This window comes from Oncorhynchus nerka, linkage group LG14 (genome assembly GCF_034236695.1).
Source record: "Oncorhynchus nerka isolate Pitt River linkage group LG14, Oner_Uvic_2.0, whole genome shotgun sequence".
NCBI lineage: Eukaryota > Metazoa > Chordata > Actinopteri > Salmoniformes > Salmonidae > Oncorhynchus > Oncorhynchus nerka.
The window spans coordinates 72,509,252-72,535,426 of NC_088409.1; the positions used below are offsets into that span (position 1 = coordinate 72,509,252).

The following is a 26,175-nucleotide window of genomic DNA, read 5'->3' on the forward strand; positions in this document are numbered from 1 at the left end:
CATGTTTTTGTTGTGTGTTGGGGGCGGTTTGGGTGTGTGTGAGTGTGTGCGCCTCTTGCTCACGGTGTGTGTAGGTTTGTGTAGGTCATACAAGATGGAGTGGGGGGTCGTCAGGTCAGCCTCCATATTCCCTGTTTACCTCCAACTTAAAAGAACACAAATTATTCCTCCGCCTCCGAGCATGCTGCTTCTTCTTTCTTGCCTAAATTGTTGGCACTCGCTCTCAGCCTCTCACTTTGTGTGAACAGAGAAGATGTAGGTGTTATTTTACATCTATCATTGGTTGTTTGTCCCCCCCCCAGGCGGTGAGTGCAGCTCTGAGGCCAGAGTATGAGGTGGTGGTTCCCCAGTGTCGACCCCTGTCCCCTGGAGAGATCCTGGGATGCACCTCCCCCCGCCTCGACCGAAACCTCAACGCCATCATGTGAGTGACTCAGACTTTATTATTATAAACCCATCCCACTCTCAGCCTCTGTCAGACCTGTATTACGCAGTCAGTCTGTCAGACCTGTATTACGCAGTCAGTCTGTCAGACCTGTATTACGCAGTCAGTCTGTCAGACCTGTATTACGCAGTCAGTCTGTCAGACCTGTATTACGCAGTCAGTCTGTCAGACCTACCTTACACAGTCACAGTCTGTCAGACCTGTATTACACAGTCACAGTCTGTCAGACCTGTATTACACAGTCACAGTCTGTCAGACCTGTATTACACAGTCACAGTCTGTCAGACCTACCTTACACAGTCAGTCTGTCAGACCTGTATTACTAGTCACAGTCTGTCAGACCTGTATTACACAGTCACAGTCTGTCAGACCTGTATTACACAGTCACAGTCTGTCAGACCTGTATTACTAGTCACAGTCTGTCAGACCTGTATTACACAGTCACAGTCTGTCAGACCTACCTTACACAGTCAGTCTGTCAGACCTGTATTACACAGTCAGTCTGTCAGACCTACCTTACACAGTCACAGTCTATCAGACCTGTATTACACAGTCCCAGTCTGTCAGACCTGTATTACACAGTCAGTCTGTCAGGCCTACCTTACACAGTCACAGTCTGTCAGACCTACCTTACACAGTCACAGTCTGTCAGAACTGTATTACACAGTCACAGTCTGTCAGACCTACCTCACAGTCTGTCAGAACTCACAGTCACAGTCTGTCAGACCTACCTTACACAGTCACAGTCTGTCAGACCTACCTTACACAGTCACAGTCTGTCAGTCCTGTATTACACAGTCACAGTCTGTCAGACCTGTATTACACAGTCACAGTCTGTCAGACCTGTATTACACAGTCAGTCTGTCAGACCTACCTTACACAGTCACAGTCTGTCAGACCTACCTTACACAGTCACAGTCTGTCAGACCTACCTTACACAGTCACAGTCTGTCAGACCTGTATTACACAGTCAGTCTGTCAGACCTGTATTACACAGTCAGTCTGTCAGACCTGTATTACACAGTCACAGTCTGTCAGACCTACCTTACACAGTCACAGTCTGTCAGACCTGTATTACACAGTCACAGTCTGTCAGACCTACCTTACACAGTCACAGTCTGTCAGACCTACCTTACACAGTCACAGTCTGTCAGACCTGTATTACACAGTCACAGTCTGTCAGAACTGTATTACACAGTCACAGTCTGTCAGACCTGTATTACACAGTCACAGTCTGTCAGACCTACCTTACACAGTCACAGTCTGTCAGACCTACCTTACACAGTCACAGTCTGTCAGACCTGTATTTCACAGTCAGAGTCTGTCAGACCTGTATTACACAGTCACAGTCTGTCAGACCTGTATTTCACAGTCAGAGTCTGTCAGACCTGTATTACACAGTCACAGTCTGTCAGACCTGTATTTCACAGTCAGAGTCTGTCAGACCTACCTTACACAGTCACAGTCTGTCAGACCTGTATTTCACAGTCAGAGTCTGTCAGACCTGTATTACACAGTCACAGTCTGTCAGACCTGTATTTCACAGTCACAGTCTGTCAGACCTACCTTACACAGTCACAGTCTGTCAGACCTGTATTACACAGTCACAGTCTGTCAGAACTGTATTACACAGTCACAGTCTGTCAGACCTGTATTACACAGTCACAGTCTGTCAGACCTACCTTACACAGTCACGGTCTGTCAGACCTACCTTACACAGTCACAGTCTGTCAGACCTGTATTACACAGTCACAGTCTGTCAGACCTGTATTTCACAGTCACAGTCTGTCAGACCTACCTTACACAGTCACAGTCTGTCAGACCTGTATTTCACAGTCAGTCTGTCAGGCCTACCTTACACAGTCACAGTCTGTCAGACCTACCTTACACAGTCACAGTCTGTCAGACCTACCTTACACAGTCACAGTCTGTCAGACCTACCTTACACAGTCACAGTCTGTCAGACCTACCTTACACAGTCACAGTCTGTCAGACCTACCTTACACAGTCACAGTCTGTCAGACCTGTATTACACAGTCACAGTCTGTCAGACCTATATTACACAGTCAGTCTGTCAGACCTACCTTACACAGTCACAGTCTGTCAGACCTACCTTACACAGTCACAGTCTGTCAGAACTGTATTACACAGTCACAGTCTGTCAGACCTGTATTACACAGTCAGTCTGTCAGACCTACCTTACACAGTCACAGTCTGTCAGACCTACCTTATACAGTCACAGTCTGTCAGACCTACCTTACACAGTCAGAGTCTGTCAGACCTGTATTACACAGTCACAGTCTGTCAGACCTGTATTACACAGTCACAGTCTGTCAGACCTGTATTACACAGTCAGTCTTTCAGACCTGTATTACACAGTCACAGTCTGTCAGACCTACCGTACACAGTCAGTCTGTCAGACCTGTATTACTAGTCACAGTCTGTCAGACCTGTATTACACAGTCACAGTCTGTCAGACCTACCTTACACAGTCAGTCTGTCAGACCTACCTTACACAGTCACAGTCTGTCAGACCTACCTTACACAGTCAGTCTGTCAGACCTGTATTACACAGTCAGTCTGTCAGACCTGTATTACACAGTCACAGTCTGTCAGACCTGTATTTCACAGTCACAGTCTGTCAGACCTGTATTACACAGTCACAGTCTGTCAGACCTGTATTTCACAGTCACAGTCTGTCAGACCTACCTTACACAGTCACAGTCTGTCAGACCTGTATTACACAGTCAGTCTGTCAGAACTGTATTACACAGTCACAGTCTGTCAGACCTGTATTACACAGTCACAGTCTGTCAGACCTACCTTACACAGTCACAGTCTGTCAGACCTGTATTACACAGTCACAGTCTGTCAGACCTACCTTACACAGTCAGTCTGTCAGACCTGTATTACTAGTCACAGTCTGTCAGACCTGTATTACACAGTCACAGTCTGTCAGACCTACCTTACAGTCACAGTCTGTCAGACCTACCTTATACAGTCACAGTCTGTCAGACCTGTATTACACAGTCACAGTCTGTCAGACCTGTATTACACAGTCACAGTCTGTCAGACCTGTATTTCACAGTCACAGTCTGTCAGACCTGTATTTCACAGTCACAGTCTGTCAGACCTATATTACACAGTCACAGTCTGTCAGACCTGTATTTCACAGTCACAGTCTGTCAGACCTGTATTACACAGTCACAGTCTGTCAGACCTGTATTTCACAGTCACAGTCTGTCAGACCTACCTTACACAGTCACAGTCTGTCAGACCTGTATTTCACAGTCAGTCTGTCAGACCTGTATTACACAGTCACATTCTGTCAGACCTGTATTACACAGTCACAGTCTGGCATACCTGTATTACACAGTCACAGTCTGTCAGACCTACCTTACACAGTCAGTCTGTCAGACCTACCTTACACAGTCACAGTCTGTCAGACCTGTACTACACAGTCACAGTCTGTCAGACCTGTATTACACAGTCACAGTCTGTCAGACCTGTATTACACAGTCACAGTCTGTCAGACCTGTATTACACAGTCACAGTCTGTCAGACCTACCTTACACAGTCAGTCTGTCAGACCTGTATTACACAGTCACAGTCTGTCAGACCTACCTTACACAGTCAGTCTGTCAGACCTGTATTACTAGTCACAGTCTGTCAGACCTGTATTACACAGTCACAGTCTGTCAGACCTACCTTACACAGTCAGTCTGTCAGACCTACCTTACACAGTCACAGTCTGTCAGACCTGTATTACACAGTCAGTCTGTCAGACCTGTATTACACAGTCAGTCTGTCAGACCTGTATTACACAGTCACAGTCTGTCAGACCTACCTTACACAGTCAGTCTGTCAGACCTGTATTACTAGTCACAGTCTGTCAGACCTGTATTACACAGTCACAGTCTGTCAGACCTGTATTACACAGTCACAGTCTGTCAGACCTACCTTACACAGTCACAGTCTGTCAGACCTGTATTACACAGTCACAGTCTGTCAGACCTGTATTTCACAGTCAGTCTGTCAGGCCTACCTTACACAGTCACAGTCTGTCAGACCTACCTTACACAGTCACAGTCTGTCAGAACTGTATTACACAGTCACAGTCTGTCAGACCTACCTTACACAGTCACAGTTTGTCAGACCTACCTTACACAGTCACAGTCTGTCAGACCTACCTTACACAGTCACAGTCTGTCAGACCTACCTTACACAGTCACAGTCTGTCAGACCTACCTTACACAGTCACAGTCTGTCAGACCTTTATTACACAGTCACAGTCTGTCAGACCTGTATTACACAGTCAGTCTGTCAGACCTACCTTACACAGTCACAGTCTGTCAGACCTGTATTACACAGTCACAGTCTGTCAGACCTACCTTACACAGTCAGTCTGTCAGACCTGTATTACACAGTCACAGTCTGTCAGACCTACCTTACACAGTCAGTCTGTCAGACCTGTATTACTAGTCACAGTCTGTCAGACCTGTATTTCACAGTCTGTCAGACCTACCTTACACAGTCAGTCTGTCAGACCTACCTTACACAGTCACAGTCTGTCAGACCTACCTTACACAGTCACTGTATTACACAGTCAGTCTGTCAGACCTGTATTACACAGTCACAGTCTGTCAGACCTGTATTACAGTCACAGTCTGTCAGACCTGTATTACACAGTCACAGTCTGTCAGACCTGTCACAGTCTGTCAGACCTTCACAGTCACAGTCTGTCAGACCTGTATTACACAGTCACAGTCTGTCAGACCTGTATTTCACAGTCACAGTCTGTCAGACCTACCTTCACACAGTCACAGTCTGTCAGACCTGTATTACACAGTCAGTCTGTCAGACCTGTATTACACAGTCACAGTCTGTCAGACCTGTATTACACAGTCACAGTCTGTCAGACCTCTGTCAGACCTTACACAGTCACAGTCTGTCAGACCTGTATTACACAGTCACAGTCTGTCAGACCTCTGTCAGCCTTATTACACAGTCAGTCTGTCAGACCTGTATTACACAGTCACAGTCTGTCAGACCTGTATTACACAGTCACAGTCTGTCAGACCTACCTTCACAGTCACAGTCTGTCAGACCTACCTTACACAGTCACAGTCTGTCAGACCTGTATTACACAGTCACAGTCTGTCAGACCTGTATTACACAGTCACAGTCTGTCAGACCTGTATTTCACAGTCACAGTCTGTCAGACCTGTATTTCACAGTCACAGTCTGTCAGACCTGTATTACACAGTCACAGTCTGTCAGACCTGTATTTCACAGTCACAGTCTGTCAGACCTACCTTACACAGTCACAGTCTGTCAGACCTGTTTTCACAGTCACAGTCTGTCAGACCTGTATTACACAGTCACAGTCTGTCAGACCTGTATTACACAGTCACAGTCTGGCAGACCTGTATTACACAGTCACAGTCTGTCAGACCTACCTTACACAGTCAGTCTGTCAGACCTACCTTACACAGTCACAGTCTGTCAGACCTGTATTACACAGTCACAGTCTGTCAGACCTGTATTACACAGTCACAGTCTGTCAGACCTGTATTACACAGTCACAGTCTGTCAGACCTGTATTACACAGTCACAGTCTGTCAGACCTACCTTACACAGTCAGTCTGTCAGACCTGTATTACACAGTCACAGTCTGTCAGACCTACCTTACACAGTCAGTCTGTCAGACCTGTATTACTAGTCACAGTCTGTCAGACCTGTATTACACAGTCACAGTCTGTCAGACCTACCTTACACAGTCAGTCTGTCAGACCTACCTTACACAGTCACAGTCTGTCAGACCTACCTTACACAGTCAGTCTGTCAGACCTGTATTACACAGTCAGTCTGTCAGACCTGTATTACACAGTCAGTCTGTCAGACCTGTATTACACAGTCACAGTCTGTCAGACCTACCTTACACAGTCAGTCTGTCAGACCTGTATTACTAGTCACAGTCTGTCAGACCTGTATTACACAGTCACAGTCTGTCAGACCTGTATTACACAGTCACAGTCTGTCAGACCTGTATTACACAGTCACAGTCTGTCAGACCAACCTTACACAGTCACAGTCTGTCAGACCTACCAGTCACAGTCTGTCAGACAGTCACAGTCTGTCAGACCTGTATTTCACAGTCAGTCTGTCAGGCCTACCTTACACAGTCACAGTCTGTCAGGCCTACCTTACACAGTCACAGTCTGTCAGACCTACCTTACACAGTCACAGTCTGTCAGACCTACCTTACACAGTCACAGTCTGTCAGACCTACCTTACACAGTCACAGTCTGTCAGACCTACCTTACACAGTCACAGTCTGTCAGACCTGTATTACACAGTCACAGTCTGTCAGACCTGTATTACACAGTCAGTCTGTCAGACCTACCTTACACAGTCACAGTCTGTCAGACCTGTATTACACAGTCACAGTCTGTCAGACCTACCTTACACAGTCAGTCTGTCAGACCTGTATTACACAGTCACAGTCTGTCAGACCTACCACAGTTACACAGTCACAGTCTGTCAGACCTGTATTACAGTCACAGTCTGTCTGTATTACCTGTATTACACAGTCACAGTCTGTCAGACCTGTATTACACAGTCAGTCTGTCAGACCTACCTTACACAGTCACAGTCTGTCAGACCTACCTTACACAGTCACAGTTTGTCAGACCTACCTTACACAGTCACAGTCTGTCAGACCTGTATTACACAGTCACAGTCTGTCAGACCTACCTATTACACAGTCACAGTCTGTCAGACCTGTATTACACAGTCACAGTCTGTCAGAACTGTATTGTCAGACCTGTCAGACCTACCTTACACAGTCACAGTCTGTCAGAACTGTATTACACAGTCACAGTCTGTCAGACCTGCATTACACAGTCACAGTCTGTCAGACCTACCTTACACAGTCACAGTCTGTCAGAACTGTATTACACAGTCACAGTCTGTCAGACCTGTATTACACAGTCAGTCTGTCAGACCTACCTTACACAGTCACAGTCTGTCAGACCTACCTTACACAGTCACAGTCTGTCAGACCTACCTTACACAGTCAGTCTGTCAGACCTACCTTACACAGTCACAGTCTGTCAGACCTGTATTAGACAGTCACAGTCTGTCAGAACTGTATTACACAGTCAGTCTGTCAGACCTACCTTACACAGTCACAGTCTGTCAGACCTGTATTACACAGTCACAGTCTGTCAGACCTGTATTACACAGTCAGTCTGTCAGACCTACCTTACACAGTCACAGTCTGTCAGACCTACCTTACACAGTCACAGTCTGTCAGACCTGTATTACACAGTCACAGTCTGTCAGACCTGTATTTCACAGTCACAGTCTGTCAGACCTGTCACAGTCTGTCAGACCTGTACAGTCACAGTCTGTCAGACCTGTATTACACAGTCACAGTCTGTCAGACCTGTATTACACAGTCACAGTCTGTCAGACCTACCTTACACAGTCACAGTCTGTCAGACCTACCTTACACAGTCACAGTCTGTCAGACCTACCTTACACAGTCACAGTCTGTCAGACCTACCTTACACAGTCACAGTCTGTCAGACCTGTATTACACAGTCACAGTCTGTCAGACCTACATTACACAGTCACAGTCTGTCAGACCTACCTTACACAGTCACAGTCTGTCAGACCTGTATTACACAGTCACAGTCTGTCAGACCTACCTTACACAGTCACAGTCTGTCAGACCTGTATTACACAGTCACAGTCAGTCTGTCAGACCTGTATTACACAGTCACAGTCTGTCAGACCTACCTTACAGTCACAGTCACAGTCTGTCAGACCTACCTTACACAGTCACAGTCAGACCTGTCAGACCTACCTTACACAGTCACAGTCTGTCAGACCTACCTTACACAGTCACAGTCTGTCAGACCTGTATTACACAGTCACAGTCTGTCAGACCTGTATTACACAGTCACAGTCTGTCAGACCTGTATTACACAGTCACAGTCTGTCAGACCTACCTTACACAGTCACAGTCTGTCAGACCTACCTTACACAGTCACAGTCTGTCAGACCTGTATTACACAGTCACAGTCTGTCAGACCTGTATTACACAGTCACAGTCTGTCAGACCTACCTTACACAGTCACAGTCTGTCAGACCTGTATTTCACAGTCACAGTCTGTCAGACCTGTACCTTATACAGTCACAGTCTGTCAGACCTACCTTACACAGTCACAGTCTGTCAGACCTACAGTCTGTACACAGTCACAGTCTGTCAGACCTACCTTACACAGTCACAGTCTGTCAGACCTACCTTACACAGTCAGTCTGTCAGACCTGTATTACACAGTCACAGTCTGTCAGACCTAGTACTGTCAGTCTGTCAGACCTACCTTACACAGTCACAGTCTGTCAGACCTACCTTACACAGTCACAGTCTGTCAGACCTACCTTACACAGTCACAGTCTGTCAGACCTACCTTACACAGTCACAGTCTGTCAGACCTGTATTACACAGTCAGTCTGTCAGAACTGTATTACACAGTCACAGTCTGTCAGAACTGTATTACACAGTCACAGTCTGTCAGACCTGTATTACACAGTCAGTCTGTCAGACCTACCTTACACAGTCACAGTCTGTCAGACCTACCTTACACAGTCACAGTCTGTCAGACCTGTATTACACAGTCAGTCTGTCAGACCTACCTTACACAGTCACAGTCTGTCAGACCTGTATTACACAGTCACAGTCTGTCAGACCTACCTTACACAGTCAGTCTGTCAGACCTACCTTACACAGTCACAGTCTGTCAGAACTGTATTACACAGTCACAGTCTGTCAGACCTGTATTACACAGTCACAGTCTGTCAGACCTGTATTACACAGTCACAGTCTGTCAGACCTGTATTACACAGTCACAGTCTGTCAGACCTGTATTACACAGTCAGTCTGTCAGACCTACCTTACACAGTCACAGTCTGTCAGACCTACCGTTACACAGTCACAGTTTGTCAGACCTACCTTACACAGTCACAGTCTGTCAGACCTGTATTACACAGTCACAGTCTGTCAGACCTGTATTACACAGTCACAGTCTGTCAGACCTGTATTACACAGTCACAGTCTGTCAGAACTGTCAGACCTACCTTACACAGTCACAGTCTGTCAGACCTGTATTACACAGTCACAGTCTGTCAGACCTGTATTACACAGTCACAGTCTGTCAGACCTACCTTACACAGTCACAGTCTGTCAGACCTACCTTACACAGTCACAGTCTGTCAGACCTGTATTACACAGTCACAGTCTGTCAGACCTGTATTTCACAGTCACAGTCTGTCAGACCTGCATTACACAGTCACAGTCTGTCAGACCTACCTTACACAGTCACAGTCTGTCAGACCTGTATTACACAGTCACAGTCTGTCAGACCTGTATTACATAGTCAGTCTGTCAGACCTACCTTACAGTCTGTCACAGTCTGTCAGACCTGTCAGACCTACAGTCACAGTCTGTCAGACCTACCTTAGACAGTCAGTCTGTCAGACCTACCTTACACAGTCACAGTCTGTCAGACCTGTATTAGACAGTCACAGTCTGTCAGAACTGTATTACACAGTCAGTCTGTCAGACCTACCTTACACAGTCACAGTCTGTCAGAACTGTATTACACAGTCACAGTCTGTCAGACCTGTATTACACAGTCAGTCTGTCAGACCTACCTTACACAGTCACAGTCTGTCAGACCTACCTTACACAGTCACAGTCTGTCAGACCTGTATTACACAGTCACAGTCTGTCAGACCTGTATTTCACAGTCACAGTCTGTCAGACCTGTATTTCACAGTCACAGTCTGTCAGACCTGTATTACACAGTCACAGTCTGTCAGACCTGTATTACACAGTCAGTCTGTCAGAACTGTATTACACAGTCACAGTCTGTCAGACCTACCTTACACAGTCACAGTCTGTCAGACCTACCTTATACAGTTACAGTCTGTCAGACCTACCTTACACAGTCACAGTCTGTCAGACCTACCTTACACAGTCACAGTCTGTCAGACCTACCTTACACAGTCACAGTCTGTCAGACCTACCTTACACAGTCACAGTCTGTCAGAACTGTATTACACAGTCAGTCTGTCAGACCTACCTTACACAGTCACAGTCTGTCAGACCTACCTTACACAGTCACAGTCTGTCAGACCTACCTTACACAGTCACAGTCTGTCAGACCTACCTTACACAGTCACAGTCTGTCAGACCTACCTTACACAGTCACAGTCTGTCAGACCTGTATTACACAGTCACAGTCTGTCAGACCTACCTTATACAGTTACAGTCTGTCAGACCTACCTTACACAGTCACAGTCTGTCAGACCTACCTTACACAGTCACAGTCTGTCAGACCTACCTTACACAGTCACAGTCTGTCAGAACTGTATTACACAGTCAGTCTGTCAGACCTACCTTACACAGTCACAGTCTGTCAGACCTACCTTACACAGTCACAGTCTGTCAGACCTGTACCTTAGACACAGTCACAGTCTGTCAGACCTACCTTACACAGTCACAGTCTGTCAGACCTGTATTACACAGTCACAGTCTGTCAGACCTGTATTACACAGTCACAGTCTGTCAGACCTACCTTACACAGTCACAGTCTGTCAGACCTGTATCTGTCAGGCACAGTCACAGTCTGTCAGACCTACCTTACACAGTCACAGTCTGTCAGACCTACCTTACACAGTCACAGTCTGTCAGACCTACCTTACACAGTCACAGTCTGTCAGACCTACCTTACACAGTCACAGTCTGTCAGACCTACCTTACACAGTCACAGTCTGTCAGACCTGTATTACACAGTCACAGTCTGTCAGACCTGTATTACACAGTCAGTCTGTCAGAACTGTATTACACAGTCACAGTCTGTCAGAACTGTATTACACAGTCACAGTCTGTCAGACCTGTATTACACAGTCAGTCTGTCAGACCTACCTTACACAGTCACAGTCTGTCAGACCTACCTTACACAGTCACAGTCTGTCAGACCTGTATTACACAGTCAGTCTGTCAGACCTACCTTACACAGTCACAGTCTGTCAGACCTGTATTACACAGTCAGTCTGTCAGACCTACCTTACACAGTCACAGTCTGTCAGACCTACCTTACACAGTCACAGTCTGTCAGAACTGTATTACACAGTCACAGTCTGTCAGACCTGTATTACACAGTCACAGTCTGTCAGACCTGTATTACACAGTCACAGTCTGTCAGACCTGTATTACACAGTCACAGTCTGTCAGACCTGTATTACACAGTCAGTCTGTCAGACCTACCTTACACAGTCACAGTCTGTCAGACCTACCGTACGCAGTCACAGTTTGTCAGACCTACCTTACGCAGGCACAGTCTGTCCGACCTGTATTACACAGTCACAGTCTGTCAGACCTGTATTACACAGTCACAGTCTGTCAGACCTGTATTACACAGTCACAGTCTGTCAGAACTGTATTACACAGTCAGTCTGTCAGACCTACCTTACACAGTCACAGTCTGTCAGAACTGTATTACACAGTCACAGTCTGTCAGACCTCTATTACACAGTCAGTCTGTCAGACCTACCTTACACAGTCACAGTCTGTCAGACCTACCTTACACAGTCACAGTCTGTCAGACCTGTATTACACAGTCAGTCTGTCAGACCTGTATTTCACAGTCACAGTCTGTCAGACCTGCATTACACAGTCACAGTCTGTCAGACCTACCTTACACAGTCACAGTCTGTCAGAACTGTATTACACAGTCACAGTCTGTCAGACCTGTATTACACAGTCAGTCTGTCAGACCTACCTTACACAGTCACAGTCTGTCAGACCTACCTTACACAGTCACAGTCTGTCAGACCTACCTTACACAGTCAGTCTGTCAGACCTACCTTACACAGTCACAGTCTGTCAGACCTGTATTAGACAGTCACAGTCTGTCAGAACTGTATTACACAGTCAGTCTGTCAGACCTACCTTACACAGTCACAGTCTGTCAGAACTGTATTACACAGTCACAGTCTGTCAGACCTGTATTACACAGTCAGTCTGTCAGACCTACCTTACACAGTCACAGTCTGTCAGACCTACCTTACACAGTCACAGTCTGTCAGACCTGTATTACACAGTCACAGTCTGTCAGACCTGTATTTCACAGTCACAGTCTGTCAGACCTGTATTTCACAGTCACAGTCTGTCAGACCTGTATTACACAGTCACAGTCTGTCAGACCTGTATTACACAGTCAGTCTGTCAGAACTGTATTACACAGTCACAGTCTGTCAGACCTACCTTACACAGTCACAGTCTGTCAGACCTACCTTATACAGTTACAGTCTGTCAGGCCTACCTTACACAGTCACAGTCTGTCAGACCTACCTTACACAGTCACAGTCTGTCAGACCTACCTTACACAGTCACAGTCTGTCAGACCTACCTTACACAGTCACAGTCTGTCAGAACTGTATTACACAGTCAGTCTGTCAGACCTACCTTACACAGTCACAGTCTGTCAGACCTACCTTACACAGTCACAGTCTGTCAGACCTACCTTACACAGTCACAGTCTGTCAGACCTACCTTACACAGTCACAGTCTGTCAGACCTACCTTACACAGTCACAGTCTGTCAGACCTACCTTACACAGTCACAGTCTGTCAGACCTACCTTATACAGTTACAGTCTGTCAGACCTACCTTACACAGTCACAGTCTGTCAGACCTACCTTACACAGTCACAGTCTGTCAGACCTACCTTACACAGTCACAGTCTGTCAGACCTGTAACTCAGTCTGTCAGAACTGTATTACACAGTCAGTCTGTCAGACCTACCTTACACAGTCACAGTCTGTCAGACCTACCTTACACAGTCACAGTCTGTCAGACCTACCTTACACAGTCACAGTCTGTCAGACCTACCTTACACAGTCACAGTCTGTCAGACCTGTATTACACAGTCACAGTCTGTCAGACCTACCTTACACAGTCACAGTCTGTCAGACCTGTATTACACAGTCAGTCTGTCAGGCCTACCTTACACAGTCACAGTCTGTCAGACCTACCTTACACAGTCACAGTCTGTCAGACCTACCTTACACAGTCACAGTCTGTCAGACCTACCTTACACAGTCACAGTCTGTCAGACCTACCTTACACAGTCACAGTCTGTCAGAACTGTGTTACACAGTCACAGTCTGTCAGACCTGTATTACACAGTCAGTCTGACCTGTATTACACAGTCAGTCTGTCAGACCTACCTTACACAGTCACAGTCTGTCAGACCTACCTTACACAGTCACAGTCTGTCAGACCTGTATTACACAGTCACAGTCTGTCAGACCTGTATTACACAGTCAGTCTGTCAGACCTACCTTACACAGTCACAGTCTGTCAGACCTGTATTTCACAGTCACAGTCTGTCAGACCTACCTTATACAGTTACAGTCTGTCAGGCCTACCTTACACAGTCACAGTCTGTCAGACCTACCTTACACAGTCACAGTCTGTCAGACCTACCTTACACAGTCACAGTCTGTCAGACCTACCTTACACAGTCACAGTCTGTCAGAACCTGTATTACACAGTCAGTCTGTCAGACCTACCTTACACAGTCACAGTCTGTCAGACCTACCTTACACAGTCACAGTCTGTCAGACCTACCTTACACAGTCACAGTCTGTCAGACCTACCTTACACAGTCACAGTCTGTCAGACCTACCTTACACAGTCACAGTCTGTCAGACCTACCTTACACAGTCACAGTCTGTCAGACCTGTATTACACAGTCAGTCTGTCAGAACTGTATTACACAGTCACAGTCTGTCAGAACTGTATTACACAGTCACAGTCTGTCAGACCTGTATTACACAGTCAGTCTGTCAGACCTACCTTACACAGTCACAGTCTGTCAGACCTACCTTACACAGTCACAGTCTGTCAGACCTACCTTACACAGTCACAGTCTGTCAGACCTGTATTACACAGTCACAGTCTGTCAGATCTGTATTACACAGTCAGTCTGTCAGACCTACCTTACACAGTCACAGTCTGTCAGACCTGTATTACACAGTCAGTCTGTCAGACCTGTATTACACAGTCACAGTCTGTCAGACCTACCTTACACAGTCACAGTCTGTCAGACCTGTATTACACAGTCACAGTCTGTCAGACCTGTATTACACAGTCACAGTCTGTCAGACCTACCTTACACAGTCAGTCTGTCAGACCTACCTTACACAGTCACAGTCTGTCAGACCTGTATTACACAGTCACAGTCTGTCAGAACTGTATTACACAGTCACAGTCTGTCAGACCTGTATTACACAGTCACAGTCTGTCAGACCTGTATTACACAGTCAGTCTGTCAGACCTACCTTACACAGTCACAGTCTGTCAGACCTGTATTTCACAGTCAGTCTGTCAGGCCTACCTTACACAGTCACAGTCTGTCAGACCTACCTTACACAGTCACAGTCTGTCAGACCTACCTTACACAGTCACAGTCTGTCAGAACTGTGTTACACAGTCACAGTCTGTCAGAACTGTATTACACAGTCAGTCTGTCAGAACTGTATTACACAGTCACAGTCTGTCAGACCTGTATTACACAGTCACAGTCTGTCAGACCTGTATTACACAGTCAGTCTGTCAGACCTGTATTACACAGTCAGTCTGACCTGTATTACACAGTCAGTCTGTCAGACCTACCTTACACAGTCACAGTCTGTCAGACCTACCTTACACAGTCACAGTCTGTCAGACCTGTATTACACAGTCACAGTCTGTCAGACCTGTATTACACAGTCAGTCTGTCAGACCTACCTTACACAGTCACAGTCTGTCAGACCTGTATTACACAGTCAGTCTGTCAGACCTGTATTACACAGTCACAGTCTGTCATACCTACCTTACACAGTCACAGTCTGTCAGACCAACCTTACACAGTCACAGTCTGTCAGACCTGTATTTCACAGTCACAGTCTGTCAGACCTACCTTACACAGTCACAGTCTGTCAGACCTACCTTACACAGTCACAGTCTGTCAGACCTACCTTACACAGTCACAGTCTGTCAGACCAACCTTACACAGTCACAGTCTGTCAGACCTGTATTTCACAGTCACAGTCTGTCAGACCTACCTTACACAGTCACAGTCTGTCAGACCTACCTTACACAGTCAGTCTGTCAGACCTGTATTACACAGTCACAGTCTGTCAGACCTGTATTACACAGTCAGTCTGTCAGACCTGTATTACACAGTCAGTCTGTCAGACCTGTATTACACAGTCAGTCTGTCAGACCTGTATTACACAGTCAGTCTGTCAGACCTGTATTACACAGTCACAGTCTGTCAGACCTACCTTACACAGTCACAGTCTGTCAGACCTACCTTACGCAGTCACAGTCTGTCAGACCTACCGTACGCAGTCACAGTTTGTCAGACCTACCTTACGCAGGCACAGTCTGTCAGACCTGTATTACACAGTCACAGTCTGTCAGACCTGTATTACACAGTCAGTCTGTCAGACCTACCTTACACAGTCACAGTCTGTCAGACCTGTATTACACAGTCACAGTCTGTCAGACCTGTATTACACAGTCAGTCTGTCAGACCTGTATTACACAGTCAGTCTGTCAGACCTGTATTACACAGTCTGTCAGACCTGTATTACACAGTCAGTCTGTCAGACCTGTATTACACAGTCAGTCTGTCAGACCTGTATTACACAGTCAGTCTGTCAGACCTGTATTACACAGTCACAGTCTGTCAGACCTACCTTACACAGTCACAGTCTGTCAGACCTACCTTACGCAGTCACAGTCTGTCAGACCTGTATTACACAGTCAGTCTGTCAGACCTACCTTACACAGTCACAGTCTGTCAGACCTGTATTACACAGTCACAGTCTGTCAGACCTGTATTACACAGTCAGTCTGTCAGACCTGTATTACACAGTCAGTCTGACCTGTATTACACAGTCAGTCTGTCAGACCTACCTTACACAGTCACAGTCTGTCAGACCTACTTTACACAGTCACAGTCTGTCAGACCTGTATTACACAGTCACAGTCTGTCAGACCTGTATTACACAGTCAGTCTGTCAGACCTACCTTACACAGTCACAGTCTGTCATACCTACCTTACACAGTCACAGTCTGTCAGACCTGTATTACACAGTCACAGTCTCAGACCTACCTTACACAGTCACAGTCTGTCAGACCTACCTTACACAGTCACAGTCTGTCAGACCTACCTTACACAGTCACAGTCTCAGACCTACCTTTCACAGTCTGTCAGATCTACCTTACGCAGTCAGTCTGTCAGACCTATATTACACAGTCAGTCTGTCAGACCTAGTGGGGAGAACAAGTATTTGATACACTGACGATTTTGCAGGTTTTCCTACTTACAAAGCATGTAGAGGTCTGTAATTTTTTATCATAGGTACACTTCAACTGTGAGAGACGGAATCTAAAACAAAAATCCAGAAAATCACATTGTATAATTTTTAAGTAATTAATTTGCATTTTATTGCATGACTTAAGTATTTGATCACCTACCAACCAGTAAGAATTCCGGCTCTCACAAACCTGTGAGCCCTCCCGTTCTCCACTCATTACCTGTATTTACTGCACCTGTTTGAACTCTTTACCTGTATAAAAGACACCTGTCCACGCACTCAATTAAACAGACTCCAACCTCTACACAATGGCCAAGACCAGAGAGCTGTGTAAGGACATCAGGGCTAAAATTGTAGACCTGCACAAGGCTGGGATGGGCTACAGGACAATAGGCAAGCAGCTTGGTGAGAAGGCAACAACTGTTTGCGCAATTATGGAAGAAGTTCAAGATGACGGTCAATCACCCTCCTCGGTCTGGGGCTCCATGCAAGATCTCACCTCGTGGGGCATCAATGATCATGAGGAAGTTGAGGGATCAGCCCAGGCAGGACCTGGTCAATGACCCGAAGAGAGCTGGGACCACAGTCTCAAAGAAAACCATTAGTAACACACTACGCCATCATGGATTAAAATCCTGCAGCGCACGCAAGGTCCCCCTGCTCAAGCCAGCGTATGTCCAGGCCCGAAGTTTGCCAATGACCATCTGGATGATCCAGAGGAGGAATCGGAGATGGTCATGTGGTCTGATGACAGTCCCAGTCTGTCAGACCTATATTACGCAGTCAGTCTGTCAGACCTATGTCACACAGTCAGTCTGTTAGACCTATGAAAACACAGTCAGTCTGTCAGACCTATGTTACAGTCAGTCTGTCAGACCTATATTACGCAGTCACAGTCTGTCAGACCTATATTACACAGTCAGTCTGTCAGACCTATGTTACACAGTCAGTCTGTCAGACCTATGTTACACAGTCAGTCTGTCAGACCTATGTTACACAGTCAGTCTGTCAGACCTGTATTACGCAGTCACAGTCTGTCAGACCTATATTACGCAGTCACAGTCTGTCAGACCTATATTACACAGTCAGTCTGTCAGACCTATGTCACACAGTCAGTCTGTCAGACCTATGTTACACAGTCAGTCTGTCAGACCTATGTTACACAGTCAGTCTGTCAGATCTATGTTACACAGTCAGTCTGTCAGACCTATGTTACACAGTCAGTTTGTCAGAACTGCATTACACAGTTTCTGTTATATATTACCTTCCTACCCAACACTTCCCCAGACATTGTTAAAGCTACCTTCCCCATCCTCAGTCCCTGACTCTCTGTCATCTATGTGTTAGTGTTGCCACGGTACCAAATGTTTGACTTTCGATGCCAGGTTTTGTATCACTCGATACCGTAACGATACTCGATACCGAAATTATACTCGATATCAAAACGATACCATTGCAAAACGTTTTTATTTTTATTACTGAAGTCACTGAATAACCGCTGGGCTTTATTATTTTTAAACATTGAACAATGTGTTGATAACTGGTCGAACAAATAAAATAACACAAAGAATATCTTCTGTTCTATATTCAATGTCTTTCAAAAATACAACACCATATTAAATAACAGAAAAATACCTCTCAATTTTCCTTTGGCGAAACATATCGGTGACTCGGAGCAGCCAAAATTACATCTAAACTGTTTTACAATGTCATTTGATACATACAATATCAGGGTAATTTGCTCATCTATGGCCATAATATCAGGTCACATGACATTCATTACCTATGATTCATTATTCATTACAGCTAAATAATTTAATGTATTAAATAGTTTAGTTCCAAAATTACACGAAAAGATTTTAAAGCTAATTTCTGAAGCTTCTACATTAGTCTAAACACCATAGAAATACAATGGATTTTACACAGCATGGGTCCCAGAATGCATTTCCCTTCCCAGGGTGCAATGCTCCGCCCAGGGCTGCTGGCTGGCTAGTGGCTACTACTAGTAGCAAGTCCAGACAATCGCGAAGTAGTCTAAATATATTATTGCTGTCAAGCTATGAGCACATTTCACGACTTTTAGTTTGTGTATACTATTATAATGCTCACATGATTGTCATGATGAATGTTCTTTTAATTGTCACTCAAATTATTCAAATTTAGTAGAATAACGACAATGTTACAATGCAAATGTCATCTGTAAAATAGATTTTTATTTCCTTTTGAACGTATTTTGGTGCGAAAAGTGCAAATCAATCCCAGAACAACATCTATATCCACAGTAAAACAAGTCCTATATCGACGTAACCTGAAAGGCCGCTCAGCAAGGAAGAAGCCACTGCTCCAAAACCGCCATAAAAAAGCCAGACTACAGTTTGTAACTGCACATGGGGATAAAGATCGTACTATTTGGAGAAATGTCCTCTGGTCTGATGAAACATAAATATTGTAACGGCTTTCTACTGGTGAAGGAGAGTCGGACCAAACTGCAGCGTGTAGATTTCGATCCATGTTTAATAAAACAACTTAACACGAATCAACACACAAACTCAACAAAACAATAAACGAAACGAAAACCGAAAACAGCCTATACATGTGTCTACAAACCTCTAACAAGGACATCAAGACACACAGGACAATCACCCACAATACAACCAAAGAATATGGCTGCCTAAATATGGTTCCCAATCAGAGACAACGGTAAACACCTGCCTCTGATTGAGAACCACTTCAGACAGCCATAGACTCTCCCAGAACACCCTACTAAGCTACAATCCCACTAAGCTACACACCACATACAAAAACCCATGTCACACCCTGGCCTGACCAAAACATAAAGAAAAACACAAAATACTTCGACCAGGGCGTGACAAATATAACTATTTGGCCATCGTTATGTTTGGAGGAAAAAGGGGGAGGCTTGCAAGCCGAAGAACACCATCCCACACCATCCCATGAAGCATGGGGGTGTCAGCATCATGTTGTGGGGGTGCTTTGCTGCAGGAGGGATTGGTGCACTTCACAAAATAGATGGCATCATGAGGGATGAAAATTATGTGGATATTGAAGCAACATCTCAAGACTTCAGTCAGGAAGTTGAGCTTGGTCGCAAATGGGTCTTCCAAATGGACAATGACCCCAAGCATATTTCCAAAGTTGTGGCAAAATGGCTTAAGGACAACCAAGTCAAGGTATTGAAGTGGCCATCACAAAGCCCTGACTTCAATCCCATAGGACATTTGTGGGCAGAACTGAAAAAGCATGTGCGAGCAAGGAGGCCTACAAACCTGACTCAGTTACACCAGCTCTGTCAGGAGGAATATGCCAAAATTCACCCAACATTTTGTGGGAAGCTTGTGGAAGGCTTCCCAAAATGTTTGACCCAAGTTAAACATTTGAAAGGCAATGCTACCGAATACTAATTGAGTGTATGTAAACTTCTGACCCACCGGGAATGTGATGAAATAAATAAAAGCTGAAATAAATCATTCTCTCTACTATTATTCTGACATTTCACATTCTTAAAATAAATTGGTGATCCTAACTGACCTAAGATAGGGCATTTTTTTACTAGGATTAGATGTCAGGAATTGTGAAAAACTGAGTTTAAATGTATTTGGCTAAGGTGTATGTAAACTTTCAACTGTAGCTGGCCATACATGGATGTTGCATTTGACTTTACAGGTGGTTATGTAGGCTTCTTCTAACCCATTGCTTTTTTACTACAGATAATAATACACTTAGGCTATGTCTTTATATTAATTACCAAAGTCTGTCAGAATTCCAGTCATTAACATTCATTTAATACCCCTTGGTCTTCAAGAATAGGACTTGGAAGTATATATTAGTCAAATTGTTTTACATGAGCATAACCCAGAAATATTAGCTTTCTCTGTTGTTTATGATTTTGTTGTCATGGAGGACTGATTGGGCTCATTGCTTCGACTTGAAAAATAAATGCAGCTCTCATGAATGGCATGCTTTGAGCTCCACCGAAAAGTGCTATTTGCATGTGAAAAAATGTATGCCATATTCTGCATTTGGTATAGGCCTATAGTTTGTTTTTGTTTGTGTCACTTTAATATCTAGATAATTTGCAGCTGTTTACAGTGCCTTGCGAAAGTATTCGGCCCCCTTGAACTTTGCAACCTTTTGCCACATTTCAGGCTTCAAACATGAAGATATAAAACTGTATTTTTTTGTGAAGAATCAACAACAAGTGGGACACAATCATGAAGTGGAACGACATTTATTGGATATTTCAAACTTTTTTAACAAATCAAAAACTGAAAAATTGGGCGTGCAAAATTATTCAGCCCCCTTAAGTTAATACTTTGTAGCGCCACCTTTTGCTGCGATTACAGCTGTAAGTCGCTTGGGGTATGTCTCTATCAGTTTTGCACATCAAGAGACTGAAATTTTTTCCCATTCCTCCTTGCAAAACAGCTCGAGCTCAGTGAGGTTGGATGGAGAGCATTTGTGAACAGCAGTTTTCAGTTCTTTCCACAGATTCTCGATTGGATTCAGGTCTGGACTTTGACTTGGCCATTCTAACACCTGGATATGTTTATTTTTGAACCATTCCATTGTAGATTTTGCTTTATGTTTTGGATCATTGTCTTGTTGGAAGACAAATCTCCGTCCCAGTCTCAGGTCTTTTGCAGACTCCATCAGGTTTTCTTCCAGAATGGTCCTGTATTTGGCTCCATCCATCTTCCCATCAATTTTAACCATCTTCCCTGTCCCTGCTGAAGAAAAGCAGGCCCAAACCATGATGCTGCCACCACCATGTTTGACAGTGGGGATGATGTGTTCAGGGTGATGAGCTGTGTTGCTTTTACGCCAAACATAACGTTTTGCATTGTTGCCAAAAAGTTCAATTTTGGTTTCATCTGACCAGAGCACCTTCTTCCACATGTTTGGTGTGTCTCGTGGCAAACTTTAAACGACACTTTTTATGGATATCTTTAAGAAATGGCTTTCTTCTTGCCACTCTTCCATGAAGGCCAGATTTGTGCAATATACGACTGATTGTTGTCCTATGGACAGAGTCTCCCACCTCAGCTGTAGATCTCTGCAGTTCATCCAGATTGATCATGGGCCTCTTGGCTGCATCTCTGATCAGTCTTCTCCTTGTATGAGCTGAAAGTTTAGAGGGACGGCCAGGTCTTGGTAGATTTGCAGTGGTCTGATACTCCTTCCATTTCAATATTATCGCTTGCACAGTGCTCCTTGGGATGTTTAAAGCTTGGGAAATATTTTTGTATCCAAATCCGGCTTTAAACTTCTTCACAACAGTATCTCGGCCCTGCCTGGTGTGTTCCTTGTTCTTCATGATGCTCTCTGCGCTTTTAACGGACCTCTGAGACTATCACAGTGCAGGTGCATTTATACGGAGACTTGATTACACACAGGTGGATTGTATTTATCATCATTAGTCATTTAGGTCAACATTGGATCATTCAGAGATCCTCACTGAACTTCTGGAGAGAGTTTGCTGCACTGAAAGTAAAGGGGCTGAATAATTTTGCACGCCCAATTTTTCAGTTTTTGATTTGTTAAAAAAGTTTGAAATATCCAATAAATGTCGTTCCACTTCATGATTGTGTCCCACTTGTTGTTGATTCTTCACAAAAAAATACAGTTTTATATCTTTATGTTTGAAGCCTGAAATGTGGCAAAAGGTCGCAAAGTTCAAGGGGGCCGAATACTTTCGCAAGGCACTGTAAGTCTATCACAAAAGTGTGTGAGTTTAAGCATGTGTCCATTAAGCCTATGGATTTGTTGTTGTTGTTAATCAGCGTGAAGTAGATTGAGCAATAAAAGCCCCACTCATGGTCTTCTTAATATTAACATGTTTTTGACAGTATGGAGCACAATACCACAGAGAAGTTTAAAGGGGAGGAACTCCCTCAAACATGTATTCCAAAGGCTGGGATCTGCACTTTGCAGCTGTTGCAAGAGCACGTTTTTCACTGGCTGTCCACAGGTTGCAAAAACAATGATTAACAGGCATTTTAAACTTGTTAAATTACACATACATCCATAACCACCACAATCCTTAAGGCGTAAATAGCTAAATGAAAGAGCAGCAGTGTGATTCACATCAATGCTCTATCTAGATAGCCTATCAACAATAAGTGATATCCACATCGCCTGTAGGCTACACCACTGCTGTCGTCCTTACCGCCAAGCGTTTATTTAAGATGGATAATCTTTGGATGCCGACAGAAGTCGCACCATTGGAAGACACCGCTTGGACTGAAACCTACAGAAGCTTATTCCTGCTCTTTCTCCGCGATCCATCAAACACATTAAGGTGTGTCATCATAGTTGTCTCTGACTTGCGGTCAGACTCGCTCAGACGGAACAAACTTAACCATGACAAATTTCAAATGCTGATTGATTATCATTGAGAAAACAAAGGTGTCGATTTTCTTCCGCAAACAGCCTTTCTGAATTTAAAAGTAGTCCTAGAATAAATCAGTTACTTTTTCAAAAGTATCTGTAATCAGATTACAATATGTTTGTTGGTAACGTAACAGATTACCGTTTTTTGTAATCGGTTACATGTAATAATCCGTTACTTCCCAGCCCTGCTCATACACGCTAACAGGCTCAGGCGACAGTGAGTACACATAGAAAATGACCCCAGTGTATTATCATAGACACACAATCCTATGCATTTTAAGACATAGTGGGTTCCTAATAATAGCCATGCTGTACTTATGTTATGATACCCACACACCCTTCCCAGTGTATGTGATTAGATTGGCCAGATAAGTAGAGGAGAGACAGCCATTATAGGAAACAGCCTGGTCGCACAGGAGAGCAAAGCCGTGTGCGTGCGTGTGTCAAGGGTGTGTTTGCACTTTGCCCATTAATCTAAAGTGAAGTGTCTTTGATGTGTGTATAGGGGCGTGTGGGGGTGAGATGGGAGAAATAATTGATTATCTTGACTGAGAATTAGCTCCCGGAGTCTCTCACCCTTTCTCTCTCCTTCTCCCTCCCTGCTTTTCTCCCCCTCTCTCCACCTCTCCCCTTCTCTAGCGCCCCCTCTCCATCTCACTCTCTCCTCATGTCAGTGCTCTGAGGGGCAGCATACAACCAGCTCATACCTGAGTACAGAACAGTACAGACCCTGGAAACGGGAAACCAGCAGGAGGCGTCAACAAAATATTATAGTCAGTAATAATGCATAGAAATAAGGGCTGTTGAAGTATCATGCTCTATGGATTACATTTCACTTCATTTTAGTTTGCATATACCAGATTTGACATTCATGAATAGTTTGAAATATCTCTCAGCCTCCAATATTGTCTCTCATAAGTCACCTAAATGCTTGTCTCTTATTGTGTTCAAACATTTATTTGTAAAAGTGCGTCGGAAGGGACCTATTGCTGCGATATCTATTATGTAGAAGTTGAAATGACTTCAGTTGAGTGTAGCTGGGACATTGTGGGATGGTATATTAGTCTCTGAGATGCCCTATGTCTTTAATACATTATAGAATCTATATGATTTCAGTAATTAAGAGAAGTATGTTAAAATGTCTGAATGCTTTAGAACAGAGCAGCTGTAGGAATAGCTTTAGTAGCAGATCAGATCTAATCCTGACTCATAGCTCTCCTCTCTCAGGCCCTGCTGCTAATGTCTGCAGACATATTAAGAGCAGAATCAGAATGTGTTGATGCATAATGCAGGACATACAGCACAGTGTTCACTATTATAGCACAGCAACACTCAGCTCTCCTACAAAGGACAATGCATTATGAATGATAGGATAACAAAGGCCCTCATAGGAGTGCTATAGATCGCTATCCTCTTAAAGCATAGAAACACATACAGGGTGTGATGTTGAAAAGCAGGAGGCTCATTGTAGCCAGTGTGATTATAGAGGGACATAGTATATTATTGAAAAGCAAGAACTCGGCACAGTAGTCATCACTCGTCTTTCATTTTCTTCTTGGCTCACAATTACCCTGCTTTTACCCTGCTATACACACAAAGACACAGATGCACACGCGCTCACACATCCCCACGCACACAATCTAGTCTCAGTGACTGAGTGTGTGCGTGTTAGTGGTGCGCGGGTCAGCCGTTTGTTCACCCAACCGCAATTGCTAATAAACCATCCGCAACCGCCCGACTATGTGATACATTGAAAAACTGAGGCCCGTGTTTTTTTAAACCTAAGCTATGTTTTGTTTATAATTGCCAACATTTTGGTAGGCTATTTTTAGTAAATGTTAGTCTGTTGATTTTAGTCTGTAATTAGATACATGCAGATTATCTTGGCCTAGAAGACTAAATAAACCCTTGCTCACCAGAAAATGTCATACATCTATAGAATGAATGCTTCAATCTAGGTGAAATCTATGAAGTTTAGATTTTATCCGTACTTCTCTTGTGCAGCCAAACGTTTAGAGACCAGGGAGAAAATGCAATAACATAACAACTAAAAATGGCTAAGATTTTCTGTGCAAAATGTCCAAATGACATCAGTTTGATAGATTTGAAGGGAATTAAATGCTGTGAAAATGACCCTTCATGTTTCTGACAAGATTTCAGATCGCCTTGGATGCATGTCTTTTTGTGGTTGAAATATGATACTGATAAAGATAGCACCTTTACAGACGGTAAATAAATACATTTCACCAAGTACAAATGTTCCCAAGTACAAATGTACATTTGATCTATTATTTTTCTGCAGGTGTTAATATTATATTAGGCTATGTGAGAGAGAGAAAAAAATCTTGCCCCATGGCAAAATTTGTAGAATTTCAGCAAACTTAGTTTAAAACTGCAACATTTTCTCTACAGCCCATGGTAAAATGTGTGGAAAAGGCTAGGACCGGCTCTGACTGATATGTGGGTATGGATGAACGCGAGCCACTGCGGATTACAGAACAGTATAGGTCCTTTGACATTCCGTATTTGATGTCCCCATCTTGTGACTGTTGAATTTGTAGTCAGCACGCAGCATGTTTCCCAAACATTAGACTACTGTTCTGGCCCTCCCTTTATTTTAAAATCTCAATTTTACAGCTTTTCTCTTATTTAGTTCAACTCTGACAATGTCCTTTTTGCCTCGGTGGATCGACGTGAACTTTTTCTACCCAAATTCCCAAAAGCATTTGGGGATTGCCGTGTATTTGGGGATTGCCTTGTATTTGGGGATTGCCGTGTATTTGGTGCATGCCGTGTATTTGGGGATTGCTGTGTATTTGGTGCATGCCGTGTATTTGGGGATTGCTGTGTATTTGGGGATTGCCGTGTATT

At 44.3% G+C, this 26,175-nt stretch overlaps 1 protein-coding gene across 3 annotated transcripts in view; it reads left to right on the forward strand.

Moving 5' to 3' along the window:
• Positions 1-26,175, forward strand: part of LOC115118172 (2-(3-amino-3-carboxypropyl)histidine synthase subunit 1-like) — a 144,792-nt gene that overhangs the window by 71,078 nt on the left and 47,539 nt on the right. For all 3 annotated transcript variants that reach the window (XM_065000362.1, XM_065000363.1, XM_065000364.1), the window contains exon 6: positions 303-424. In XM_065000362.1, coding sequence (XP_064856434.1) covers positions 303-424 — 122 coding nt within the window. The remainder of the gene's footprint in view (positions 1-302; positions 425-26,175) is intronic.